This window comes from Daldinia vernicosa, assembly GCF_022497035.1.
Source record: "Daldinia vernicosa strain CBS 139.73 unplaced genomic scaffold F5Y00scaffold_10, whole genome shotgun sequence".
NCBI lineage: Eukaryota > Fungi > Ascomycota > Sordariomycetes > Xylariales > Hypoxylaceae > Daldinia > Daldinia vernicosa.
The window spans coordinates 24,689-37,472 of record NW_025953926.1 but is presented as its reverse complement, the minus strand read 5'-3'; the positions used below and the strand labels follow the sequence as shown (position 1 = coordinate 37,472).

Genomic DNA, 12,784 nt, shown 5'->3' with positions numbered 1-12,784 from the left:
GGCTGCTCATTAAGGAAGCGCCTTGATTATATTCTCCACGGAAACTCCTAGCTTGACGCCAATGAACTCCTTGAGGTGCATCGAGATCACCTGAATCCTCCTACAACGTACGCAGTGGAAACCAGACATAACCGCGTGTAAAACTCCAACATCTAGCTCTAATCAAGACTCTAAATATAATTCTCTACATGTTTAGAAGGCTCATCTGTCGTCGTAAGGGACTCGCGCTGGTGCTGCCATCTTCACTTGCATAGTATGCAGAATCAGTGTCGATATCCCATTCCGGCTCATCGTCTTCATTGACGGAACCGCCAATTTTGCTCTCGAAGCCTTTCTGGGTGGCAGCTCGCGTGTTCCATTGAAGCGTGCGAGAAACGCTATCGAACCATTCGGTTCCGGTACGCATCACGGTGGGAAAAGGGTATTGAGAAGCCGTGATAGTCACACAGTCGCCCTGCTTCAGTTCCACCCTGCCTTTTCCATCAAACGCACAGTAGGCTGTTGCGCGGGAATTACGCGGAATAGAGACACGAAGTAGCATTGTGTCACTAAGCACCATCGGTCGGAAAGATAGTGTGTGCGGGCAAATAGGAGTAAGGAGAATGGCAGGAAGGTCAGGGCTGACCAGAGAGCCGCCCGCGGAGAGGGAATATGCGGTCGATCCAGTTGGTGTGGAGAAGATGCATCCGTCCGCTTGGACAACGGTCAAGAGCTCGTTGTCACCGTACAGCTCAAGGTTGGAGACATAAGGGGATGGGCCGCGGTCGATGACAAGCTCGTTAAGAACTTCAAATTGTTCACCCTCTTCCATCTCCTGACCCGAAGAGGCGCCGTTACGGAAGACGGTACATGTGAATCGCATACGAAGGTTGACACGCATACCATCGTCACCCATAACCTTGTTGAGATGCTGCTTATACTTCTCAAATTCGAAGCTTGTTAAGAAGCCAAGACTTCCCAGACTGAACGACAAAACGGGAGGAACAACTCTTTGGAAGAGCCAGGAGGTAAACAGCACAGTACCATCACCACCAAGGGTCAAAACAAGGTCAAATTTCTCCGGGCTACTCCAGCAAAGGTCCGGAGACCAGTATCGAAGCATAGACTCAAAGCGGGGATCTTCGTCCACAATGCTAGAAGCACCGAAACGCTTCGAGTTGCGTAGTTTCGCATCGACGTAGACGTTGACTCCTATGTCTGAGCCGTATCGGGGGGTTCTCAGTAGCCACATGGTCAGCTCCCTGGTCAGATACACCAATTCATTATCGCGGGCTTTGGTGACGATCATGACACTTCGGACAGCTCGGCGGATGGGCCGGCGCTGCAGCTGCTTCGACACTTCACGAACGCCGGTGGCAGTCTGCACTAATCTGGAATGCGACATCCACTCGTCGTTTTTGATTTCCTCGAGGACCTTATCAATATCGACTGCGTCATCAAATCGGTTGTGGTAGAAGCACGGTGACTGAAGAGAGGGGAATGCGGTGGTCGGAGTTATGTTTCGGGCGGCAAGCTCGGATAGAGCGTCGGAGAGTTGCTGAGAGGACGAAGAATTGCCAGGTCGTTTATCGACCGCTGCTGAGTGGGCGGACAACATGTTGTTTATTGATAACGCTTCGGGTTTATTATTCCGTGCGACAGAAGCCAGTGCTTTCATAAGAGTTTGGCGCGGGACGGCATCGACAGAGGGTGCGTTCTTGCGGTGTCCGCGCGATTGATTGTTAGGAATGGCGTCGGTACCTTTGGTGGCTAGAGCAGAAGGCTCAGGTTTTGTGTCGTTGCCGTCAGCATGGCAGTGGGATTGAGAAGTAGAAGGAAAATGCGGCGCAGAGTCGGACTTTGTAGGCGGGCCGGATTGTCGCAGGGGTTGATCTTGATCTAGAATGGCTATGATGGAAGTGGACTGCATAGAAACGGGGCCGACAGCGATCCCGACCCCTCCGTCAGCAGCTTCCTCCACCGTGTTATTATTGTTACTAAGAACAGGATGCACCCCCATTGTTGGCGAACCCATTAACCCTAAATTAGGCATGGCTCCACACGCTTGTACCTAGGCGAAAAAGTATCGATGCGGTTTAACAGAAACCGCCGAATCCGCGAATCCGAAGATAGCACAAAGGTCCTACGCTATGTCCGAACCGTGCAGGATTAATTTAGAACCGGTGCAGAAACTCCAGCTAGGTACCCAACTTGGACCTTTACGTCGTACAACGAACAACACTAAAACAACAGTTTGTCAGCGGGGGATTCTTATATATGGCAGCACGTGTACAAAGTAAGAGGGGGATCGTATTCTGGTTCATAATAGCCAAGGTAACCAAGTCTGGTGCTGGTGGCCACTCGGCAAAGAATCCATGCAGTGACGGCACACTATGGGCGCTTCACCTCCGAGACATAGCAAATCATGGGTAGCAAAACTTACAGAGCTATTCCTGAGGTATGCTAGTCTCGTGATATCGAGACACTAGATGTGACGACGATATGGTCACAACAGCGGCAGATTTCTGGAGACCGAATCGGCGAGTATGTTGTCTTAGGACACACAAGAGATGTGAGGGCTGGCTCTCGATTAGGATTAGGTATATGGTAGGTACACTGCGTTTAGAATTAAGCTCTCCGGCTAGTGGCTTGTTCTTATGATCGAGCTGAAGGAGAAATCGGTCGTGGAAGGAATTCGCAAATGTCGAGGAAAAGGTCAGTGGAAGAAAATTAACAATGTTGGGATCGATAGAAAAGCGAATTGTCGAGGGGTATATATGTTGTTATTAAAAAAGAATAGGAATGAAACAACTCGAGTTTAACTCTGCGAATGACTATGTGTTGGTAGACAGAACGAAGGTAGCAGCCAGGCCGAGAAATAGTCAAACGCAAAATTAAAGCTTGAGTTTGCAGGAACTTCCAGAGTTCTGCTTTGCTGTTCTCACAAACAGCTGATAGAAAAGAAAGACTTGGGTCTGAGTGACTGAAGATCCAGTTAGACGAGAGACTCAAGAATTCAGTCGCGCCCGACTCACTTATTAAGATATGTAAATCGGCTACTTGGTGATAGAGATGGAGGACCGACTGTGGAGATGCTTGAGCAGTACGGATCTGTACCTAGCTAGCAGTACCTCCGTGCCAGCGTGCATGGACTGTGGAGTAGCAGCTGGGTGGAGCAGGTAAGGATCCGGCTCAGGGTGGGGGTATATGTAGATGTATTTAAGTACCTAAGTACTCTATATAGTGCATAGAATCCTTACGTACGCGGTTTCTTTGTAGAAGGATGGCACTAATGAATGAGAAGATAGGAGAGGATAAGGAGGATAGGAGCTGTCGCGAAGGCTGTAACTTCGTATACTGCATCCAATAGTAAGACCCGAAGTGACAGCCGCCACCCCATACATCGCTGTATGTAGTGTCTTGTATTATCTCGATTCTCAAAAAGTCATAGAAAATTAGAAAATGGAGGGTACGTGGCGGTTTTGTTTGACCCACCATCACTAGTACTTTCTCCTGTTTTCCCTAACAGATGTTGTGAATTCTTTTCGCGCCAGGTCTCACGTTGTAACTCTTAAGGCAGGGGTGCGTAAGCGAACGCTGCGTTAAGGAGGCTAGACTCGTCTCATCTTTTCCGAAATTCCAGCTCCCCAATGCAGGGCTTGCAAATGCTCCCGGAGTTCTTGCAACCCATCTTCTCAATCGACTAATCAATCAACCGGAAGCTGAAGGGGTATCTTGAGCCTCCTTGAACTCCTGCAGATATCTGCATTATGCTGATTTGTTTTGGGCCTTCACTTGAGGACGAATCCTGCGTCTGGAACATCATCGAGCGAAGTGGTCTCCCCCCCTGCGAAGATCACACATCCAGAAACAACCATTAACCGCCACTCCACTGCATCACAAATAAATCGAATTTCGATAGGATTGTCAACTCGTCTTTTCGGTACCTCGTAAAAGTCCTAGCTGAGAAAACGTGGCTACAAACAATATGCGCTGTGAATCTTTGCAGGCACATCTTGTAAAGAGCGCCATGCTATCACCACCGCATTCGATTGGTGCTCGGGACGAAGCGCTTTCTTCGCCTCTCAGTATTCCTGTGACAGACTCGTCGGTTAGCCTAGCATATCTGTCAAACTCTTGGCTAGCATTGGCAACGCATACCTAGTCATTAACTTCCTAGGATGCTGCCGGTTTTCCCGTTGCCTACCAAAGGAACCATCCGATCAACGTTTGCCATGCTAATGTAAACAAGAACCCCATTAACTAGCCAGGCGATCCACCGTACCCGGTAGAAGATCCCTAATCCATAGCATCTCCGTGAGAGCGATGCGCCGATTCGGGAGTATCAAACATGTCTGAGCGGGACTAAACCAACGTACATTACTGACCGCCAATCCAGCATTGTTGCCGTAGATTCTATCCATACAATATAGCCTGTGTTGACCCAGGATGTACGAGATAGAATCTCTCACTTCCAATGTAAGTCGGAGGCTATTTTCCCCTCCAGCGTAGATCGTGTAAACTGCTTCAAGTTCGCGCCAGGTAGGCTATCATCATCCATGAGGACATCTCCATCGCCCGTAGTGGTGGGAGGGCAACATTGACGTTGAGCGACGGCAAAAGCATCGTCCCATTCTTTTAACGTGAAGCTTCCTTCACTTTCTGCGAGTATCAATTCATCGTGAGAGGTAAACGAGAAGACATGGAACGATTGCGATGTTTCAATCTCTCGCGGCGAAGGGTTTAAGACGACTTTCTTCGATTGGCCATCAGCGATAATAGCCAGGGAAGTCGATGTCAATGTCGCCGTCAACGGAAGGGCGGCAGAGAGGAGCGAGAGTACTGCTGTCTGCAGTAGAGCAGGCAAAATGGGCAGGTTCTGGAATATTGCACGTCCGGTTAGTATGCTCTTACGTTTCTCCCAAAAACGATATTGAAGTGCAGCTTACTGAGGTAGCCTGTGCTACTTTAGCATTGACATATTCGTTCTCGGGTGCAGTGGTGACTTGTAGAACAACTTGGATCAGGGTCCTCGGAAAGTTGTTAATAAGGATGATCTGGCGCAAAGTCGACTGGATCAGTGACTCCAAGTGCCTTTCTCTAGTGCCTATAAAACAGCAATGGTGAGTTGCGTTTATATATAAGGGTCAGCGTGCTTCGAAGGAAGTCATACCTCCAACCCCTGCAGCTGGTCGTACGATCACGTCGACGGCCGCCTCCTCCGGGAGCTCATCTCGTCTCTGAACCTCGATCGGCCCATTTACAGCCCCAACCACGGTATAGCCAGCAAAAGAGAAGGTAGCGGATCCGTCTGCATTTTGAAGGTGAGACAGTAATGCTTCTGGTTCGGTATTGACCGTCATTTTCGCGAGGAATTGTAAGGGGATTTCTTGGTTGTAGTAAATTGTGTTTGCGCAGAAATCGGAATGGGTGAGGTTCTTTTCTTGATCTGACGATTGGGATTGAACTTTTTCTCAATTGGGTAGGGACCTGACAGCCAAGGACCCTTGGTAGTGTAAATTTGGTCGCGGCTGCATTTCATAGGATGCAAGTACTTTAACCCCGCCATAGTTGTACCATTGCACTGTGCAGCTGTGGTCCAGTACATAAAGATAACCAGAAGATACTCATAACTTCTATTTCCTTCATCAATTCGATACATGAATTCATTATTTAGTAATGCGGGCGTCATTGCGGAAGGGTGGCGTTACGTACCTACCTTAAAGTAGGTACTTGACTTCCAATCATCTCTTTATAATCAACCTATCACCTATCATGATCGCCTTGAGATGAGTCTGATCAACATTTTCATAGATACTCTATGATTAAAACTATCATGGCTACCCAAAATCCCCCACAAACAATACCGAATCTTAAGGACAAGATCCCCAAGTTAGAGCCGCGCCGTCGACGGCCTCCACCATCAAACCCCCTTCCACCACCAGAAACGCCTGCTTTACCGCCACCACCAGATCCTTCATCTCATTCATTCCAGGTTCCCACCCGGCGAATCCTATCTACCGAGGATCATAAACTCTTCCTCTCATCACAAACTCGCACCCTCATTCTAGCATTTGTCTTCGGCCTCGCAGATGCCGTAGTAGACACTCCTATATCAGCTATCAAGGATGACGACTGCAGTCCCATCATTAAATCTATCATCGGTGTTCTCGATGAGGTCGAAGCACTAGTTCTAGCCACCCCTCCCGACGATGCCGACGGATCGCGGTTTGGAAACAAGGTTTTCCGTACTTTTCTTGACAAGGCCAAAGCTACCAGTCCGTCTTGGCATGAGAAGCTCGGTCTGACTTCCCAAGATGCTATCTCAGAGGTCGAGACGTACCTTAACCAGTCTTTTGGCAACCGGACCAGAATAGACTATGGCTCAGGTCATGAATTAAATTTCATAATATGGCTGCTATGCTTGTATCAGCTTCAGATTGTGAAAAGAGCTGATTTCAAAGCACTGGTCCTCAAGGTCTTTACCCGGTACCTAGAGCTTATGCGAACAATTCAATCAACATACTATCTCGAGCCAGCTGGTTCCCATGGCGTTTGGGGTCTAGACGACTACCAATTCCTACCATTTCTTTTCGGGGCCAGCCAGCTTCTCCATCATCCTTTTATCACCCCAATGGCGATACACCAGGAACTAACCCTGGAAGAATTTGGCCACGACTTCATGTATCTTGGTCAGGTGAACTTTGTTAACAGCACAAAGACCGTCAAAGGCCTACGTTGGCATAGCCCGATGCTAGACGACATCTCGTCGGCGAAGAACTGGTCCAAGATTGAGGGCGGTATGAGAAGGATGTTTGTCGAAGAGGTGCTCAAAAAGTTGCCAGTGATGCAACACTTTCTCTTCGGTTCACTGGTCCCTGCCGTAGAGGGCATGAGTACCGAGTCCGAAGCAGGCGTATCGAATGAAGAAAACGATCCCGAAGGTGGAGGAGTGGTTGTTGAACACGATGGAGTGAAACACGTGCACAATGGTAGTAGCTGGGGCGATTGCTGTGGTATTAAGGTGCCCAGTGCAATCGCCGCGTCCCAGGCGATGCGGAAACAAGGTGCTGGGGAGCTACGCCGGATACCGTTTGATTAGGTCCCCGGTTGCTCCTAAGAAGATGAAGACGATGTTATGATAAAATATAAGGACAGGAGATCCTGATACCTCAATAAACCTTCACGATTGCGATACTTTATACTACGATATCAAGGCGCAATATCCAGTGTTATAATTCCAATTAGTAGTGTCTTCTTGAACGACACATATATCATAACTATGACAAATTTAACCGATATTATTCACAACCCGGCAACTCAACTGAACAGCTACGAAAGCAACCAGAACTGGGATCTTATTTAATAACGTACCCAACCTTCAAATTGGACGTATATTGAAACAGCATGATATTAACGCCTTACAACCATGGCCATAATTCGTAATCCTAACAGGTACTTAACTGATGTCTTTCCACCAAGTAAAAAACCAAAGGGTATCCTTCAGTATCAAATACAGTTAACCAAGCCAACCGTCCACAAAACGGACTCTCAAGCTCCGCGGTAAACAGACACACACTACCCCAAGCGCCGCCGCGCAAAGTCAAACGCGCAACTTAAAATAAACCTAGTCCTTCATCCTCTCCCCTCCCTCTTTCTCCCCCTCTCCCTAGCTCTCCCGATACAACTTCATCAGATCCGTCCTCATCTTCTGCCTCGCCTCCCCATCCAACCTCCTCTGATTCTCCAAATCCGCGACCCGCTGCTGCAACTCAGCGACCCTAGCCTCCGCCTTCTTAGCCGCCTCGCGCGACGCATCGCGGCCTCTCTCGAGACCCTTGGCGCGCGCCGCGTGCCGATCCAAGGTGCTCCTTATCTTGCGGCGCACGACGCCGTCGATGTTCTGATCGTACAGAAGCGCCATGATTTCCTGCGTGAGCTCCCGTTCCTTGCCGGGCGTAGCGGGGTCTTGTTGCTGTTGTTGAGAGGACGGGGGGCTGGTTGAGGACGCGGCCAGGTCCCGCTTGGGAGTAGTGGGGGAGGGGTCTGTGAAGAGCACGCGGCGGAGGGGCTTTTCGGTCAGTGGGGTCGCCATGCCGTCTTCGATGAGGGTACGAGGGCCGGAGGGGGTGGCGAAGGCATTGCGTTGCTTGGTTTGGAGTTGGGCTGAGCTATTGGCCAGAGCGACGAGTTCCTGCTCTTCGCCGGAGGAAAGGTCGCTATACTCCTCGACATCCGACCGTTTTCTCTTCGGCGCTGCTGATGGCGTGTCTGGCGCCGAGTCAGACTGCGCCTGAGCGTCGTCCGAAGTGTGAGCTGAGTCATCGTCTTCGTCCGATGAAGCGCTCTTCTGTACACTTTTGGCCGTCTCCTTGGAGCTAGACCTAGTCTTCATAGTCGAGCTTTGAGCTGTCGCAGAAGGAGAACCGGGGTTAAGTATACGGTCTAGATCTGCTAGACTAGTAACAGGAGTCTTCCCCTGTCGCTTCTCTTTCGCCGGAGTTATGCTCTCATGGAGCGTTCGCTGCCTCTTCTTAGGCCGCCGACTGGGAGTCCCCTCAGCTTCGCTGCGTGAATTAGTCAAGACGTTATCAACTTCGCGCACGTGGGCGTCCTCAGTCCACAAGAAGAAATTGCATTTATTCTCTTTGTTTCTGTCCTTTTTGCAGGCGTAAAACGATCGTCCCTTATTGGCGGTCTCTCGCTTAGCCAGGTACTGGACTGCGGGAAGGCGAGGAATACAGTTGCCTAGTTTTCCGAACGATAAGTTAATTACCTAGTTTGTCGTGCGGTAGCAGATACGATCTATTAAGTTTAAAGCATGACTTACAATACCAAATACCGTTCCTAAAGTGCCCATTCAGTGGGACTTTGCCCGACGGACTAGGAGCGCCCGACCGTCGCATCTTTGTTAGGTAAGCTTCTTTGATATTCGTTGGTTGTATTTATTCCGAAGTATGTATTTGTAATCATATCATATGAATTCAATACAAGTATCTTTGTCCGAATGTAGACCGTTTGAGTTGTAAACGGAAATGTTTCACAGCAATGACGATAAACTCAAAGATTAGGAGTGACAGCGGGTGGGGAATTCTTTAGTGGTGCCATGCGGATGCCAGGTGGTTGGGGCTGGGCTGAAAACCGGTTGTAACTTAAACCTGCATAATAAGTGGATACCGGGAAGCAACCGCGCTAGTATAACTCCTATGCACATATACATAGGTACCTACCTAAGGTATTACCCGCAAAGCTTGGCAAACCCACCCGCGGCGCATCGTAGGACGTTCAGTAGGTTAGATCTCACGAATAATAGTTTTAACTACCTAGGTACTAAATAAATCCAGGCGAGCTAGGCGGTTAAACTTGGAACTATAGTAGGAGTTTTATGTATAAACTTATGGTTATTTTAAGTCAAGCTGATCCTATGTTAAGAAGTCCTAAAATACAGCTGATTATAAGTCGATTATTTACAATATCGATTCTCAATTCAGTCGTGGGTATATTCTCTAAGAGTACAAAAAACAAAACGTGGTATCCTCGGACAAAAACGATCCGCCGTAAAAGCTTCATCCCCTGCGGGCGAGTCTGTATGTCGATTAACGTAGAAACCAGTGTAATGATACCACCCCTTCTGCACTCTAGGTCGCAGGCTTGTACTAATAGTAAGTATGCGACCCAAAATTCATGACGCCCGATGCCTTTACATATTCGTGGAGGGAGCCATATTAAATTTCGTACCAATAATCATCATCCAGTCCTTCTCTGCTCGGCACCACACCAGCACCCTCTGGTGGGCCCAAATAAGTGGCTTCCATCCGGACATTCAACAGTCTGATCTTCATGCCATAGTCTTGTACCAGCTTGATGAGCTTGTTAGTCTCTGCTGTTATCGGGGTTTGGCCAAGCAGCATTAGCAAGCCGTCGAGCCACTCCGATGCTAGGCTATGGTTCAAAGGATGTAGAGTGAGCAATGGCTCCTCCTTTATGTCGCCCAGGTCTTTGGCTTTATTAGCCTCGTCGGCATTAAGATAGCCAAATATTGTAATCTTTGTGCTATTGCTTGTCTCGCCGCCCGCGTCACCGGACGGAGCAGATACATTAGACGCGACAGAGCTAACTTCTCGTAGATCTACCTTTTCGCTAAGCGCATCCAAATTCGGCTCCGGCCCGGTTCGGAACGCAAAATCGGCCCAGTGCAGATAGCGGCGGTTGTGTGACAATTTAGCGTACCTCCAAAGTGTACCATTAGCTGCACGACGGTTCGGTACGTTATTCCCTTGGTCGTCTTTTCGCGTTGATGGCTTCGAAAACCAGCAACCTTGTAAGAGACATCGGACACGCTGTTCCTTGATAAACGTGAGGGCCTCCTGGTTCAAGCTTTCCCGCACTTTGTAAAGGTGCTGGCCCCATTGGTCGTCGAACGAGAGTTCTAGGAGCTCCATTTGGAGCTCGCGCAGCCGCCCTAAGTCGTATTCAACTAGATCGTCCTCGACCTCTAAGACGTCCTTCGATCGGCCAGCCTGTCCTACGACCTGGTCGACAAGTATACGAACCAATTCCGCCACCTTCTCAAAATCCTCCTGTTCCGCGCCCGTAGATTTCCATAACTTAAAGAATGCATTTAAACCAGCTGTATGTAATCTAGACCATTGAAGAAGCAACGGTCGGAAGAGTTTATCTTGGTGCTTTCCGTCCGATAATTGATATCCTCTTAGATCTTCCATTTCTGATTTATCGCAATCGAAATGTTCGTACAAAATAAGGGTAACAGCTAAGCTGGACCTGGCAATAGGACAACGTTCGTGGAGCGGCTTGGTGGATTGCTCCAGAAGTAACTTCTGAAATCCATCTTCGTTCTTTCTCACGTAGTCCGCAAGATCCATAAGCCCAAGGAACCCCGTATTATTAAACTCTGCCGCCGGACCCTCAGTCTCGAAGCCAAGCCTTCTCCACTTCTCAGGGTTGTGTCTTCTGCTACCCTTCTTTCCAGACTCCTGAAGCTCTTCAACTTTCCCTCCGCCATTCGCATGGTCTCTATTTGGCGCACTGGCAAGATGAAGCCCTTTTAGCGCTCTCCTGTGTTCAGGTCTTTCAACGTCAACCTGAACTTGCCGCCACTTTTGAAGCAGCACCTTAGTAAGAGACTGAAACTCCAACAGCGGGTGTGCAAGATCCTGCAGTGCCGAACTCTGCATCAGGTTGTATACCGCCTTGATTAAACCCAGATCTTGTAATCTCCTTATAAATTTAGGCCACTCTTCCCCAGTACCAGCTGCCTTACTGCTGTCGAGATTAGACTCGCCTGACACGGCGTCCCTTATGAGAGCGTTGATCAGCATAAGTGCGTTGGCGCAGAGGGCGTGGTCCGCCGAATTTAATTGCTGGATGACGAGGTCGAAGAACTGTGGATACACGGCGACAGCTGGCTTTAATGCGCGAAAGCCGAACGATACAGGTACCCGTCCTCCTGACGAGCTAGACTGCGAATGGCTGACAAGTGCGACGAGAATGGACATAGCACCTCGAAGAATGTTGACCAAAGGATTTGTGACGATGAGTTCGACAACGCGCTCAACTAGATCACCCGCAGTCGGGCCCTCGAAAATATCCCATCCCATGTCCACCTCAAGCAGCCGACTGAGACTTTGTAGCGAATATGCGAGGGTATTTCCGCCGGTAGTCATGATAAGACGCCGTAGTATAATTAAACCGCCAGAGGATATGAATACATCGGCGAAGGAAGGGTCATTTATAGAGGACTGCAGTTTAAAAACAGCCATTTTCCGCGCGGCATCTTCGTCGCTAGCCAGCCGCGACAGCAATGCCGGTATGTCTGCCTGGTCCATGGTTGTGGTGTTGGGAACGCGATCGGACGGGTTTGCGAATATGCGAATATGAGGACGGAGGGGCGGCGGTCAATCGCAAGGGGGAAATCGGCACGAACCAGCGCGACGTGGCTGCTGAAGGGCTAAAAAAAGCTCAACGAGACACTATAAATACATAATCACATTAACGAGTTACCATGGTACACCAATGACCAATGGCATATGTATGTATATGTTTTTTGCCAGGTGAATGAATGCTGCCGACAGTTGACCTTTTGCCAATGCGCCTTGACGAATATAGAAGAGAGAAAAAGTAGGATAAGGAGTGTCGAGCAATGGGCGCATTGAGCTCTGGAACAAATCGAACAAATCGAACGAATCGGTGCAATGTTGGAATTGGCAGATTAGTATGTAGATTGGGTAAGGGGAACCGACGTTTTTGATGTGGGGCGGTTCCTTATTCCGTGCTTGGCTTCCAATTTTGTTCGTACATAATATCTGCACATGCAAGGAACCGGATTCCCTAAAAGAACGGTACATAAAGTTTAGGGGGTAGCGCAACATATGTCTCGCTCGCATATACTTCGTGCTTGCATATACTACCTACCTACATACATGTATTTAAATTGTCATGTATTTAAATTGTCATGTATGTAAATTGTACATGTTGTGTACTATGGTATCAGGCATAAGTAAAACGACACTGTCAGGTACCGCTGGAATAGGTTAGGCAGGTCACCATACTAAATTAGTATTAGTTTGTCCAGGGTCTTCCCAAGATACATTCAACATGTAAAAAGAAGGAATAATCGATACATCAACGCATTACACTTTTTTATAAACAAAACGTATATAAAAATAATCTCTGAATAGGCTCAAATCTGGCGTTTTGACTTATGAGTGCTATAAATGTTGATTTTTCTGTGTTTGTTACTGTACACATATAAGTATGCGTTAAACTATAACAAGTCAAGAAGCAG

At 48.5% G+C, this 12,784-nt stretch overlaps 5 protein-coding genes across 5 annotated transcripts; 1 reads left to right on the top strand and 4 right to left on the bottom strand.

Moving 5' to 3' along the window:
- Positions 1-184: 184 nt before the first annotated feature.
- On the bottom strand, positions 185-1,999 carry F5Y00DRAFT_251638 (ATP-NAD kinase; the record flags this gene model as incomplete). Its single annotated transcript, XM_048009848.1, has 1 exon — positions 185-1,999. One exon carries the CDS (start codon positions 1,997-1,999, stop codon positions 185-187), a length of 1,815 nt encoding a protein of 604 aa, XP_047867305.1.
- Positions 2,000-4,295: 2,296 nt separating this feature from the next.
- Positions 4,296-5,479, bottom strand: F5Y00DRAFT_8134 (uncharacterized protein). The gene is made up of 3 exons (XM_048014182.1): positions 5,153-5,479; positions 4,929-5,086; positions 4,296-4,858 (listed from the first exon to the last, which is right to left on the bottom strand). The coding sequence occupies exons 1-3, from the start codon at positions 5,340-5,342 to the stop codon at positions 4,448-4,450; spliced, it is 759 nt and encodes a 252-aa protein (XP_047867304.1). The 5' UTR covers positions 5,343-5,479; the 3' UTR covers positions 4,296-4,447.
- Positions 5,480-5,560: 81 nt separating this feature from the next.
- On the top strand, positions 5,561-7,365 carry F5Y00DRAFT_8117 (Phosphotyrosyl phosphatase activator). The gene has a single exon (XM_048014178.1). The coding sequence runs from the start codon at positions 5,801-5,803 to the stop codon at positions 7,079-7,081; it is 1,281 nt and encodes a 426-aa protein (XP_047867303.1). The 5' UTR covers positions 5,561-5,800; the 3' UTR covers positions 7,082-7,365.
- On the bottom strand, positions 7,365-9,091 carry F5Y00DRAFT_8114 (uncharacterized protein). Its single transcript, XM_048014176.1, has 2 exons — positions 8,810-9,091; positions 7,365-8,727 (listed from the first exon to the last, which is right to left on the bottom strand). The coding sequence occupies exons 1-2, from the start codon at positions 8,883-8,885 to the stop codon at positions 7,649-7,651; spliced, it is 1,155 nt and encodes a 384-aa protein (XP_047867302.1). The 5' UTR covers positions 8,886-9,091; the 3' UTR covers positions 7,365-7,648.
- Positions 9,092-9,248: 157 nt separating this feature from the next.
- F5Y00DRAFT_229563 (ELMO/CED-12 family-domain-containing protein) lies at positions 9,249-12,313 on the bottom strand. The gene has a single exon (XM_048006782.1). It carries the CDS (start codon positions 11,823-11,825, stop codon positions 9,705-9,707), a length of 2,121 nt encoding a protein of 706 aa, XP_047867301.1. The 5' UTR covers positions 11,826-12,313; the 3' UTR covers positions 9,249-9,704.
- Positions 12,314-12,784: the final 471 nt, after the last annotated feature.

Coding starts and splice junctions, on each gene's coding strand:
- F5Y00DRAFT_8117 (XM_048014178.1), top strand. CDS start 5,801: ATGATTAAAACTATCATGGCTACCCAAAATCCCCCACAAACAATACCG.
- F5Y00DRAFT_8134 (XM_048014182.1), bottom strand. CDS start 5,342: ATGACGGTCAATACCGAACCAGAAGCATTACTGTCTCACCTTCAAAAT. Junction 5,087..5,152: donor ACCAGCTGCAGGGGTTGGAG/GTATGACTTCCT, acceptor GCTGTTTTATAG/GCACTAGAGAAAGGCACTTG. Junction 4,859..4,928: donor AAGTAGCACAGGCTACCTCA/GTAAGCTGCACT, acceptor GCAATATTCCAG/AACCTGCCCATTTTGCCTGC.
- F5Y00DRAFT_229563 (XM_048006782.1), bottom strand. CDS start 11,825: ATGGACCAGGCAGACATACCGGCATTGCTGTCGCGGCTGGCTAGCGAC.
- F5Y00DRAFT_8114 (XM_048014176.1), bottom strand. CDS start 8,885: ATGCGACGGTCGGGCGCTCCTAGTCCGTCGGGCAAAGTCCCACTGAAT. Junction 8,728..8,809: donor TAGGAACGGTATTTGGTATT/GTAAGTCATGCT, acceptor TCGGAAAACTAG/GCAACTGTATTCCTCGCCTT.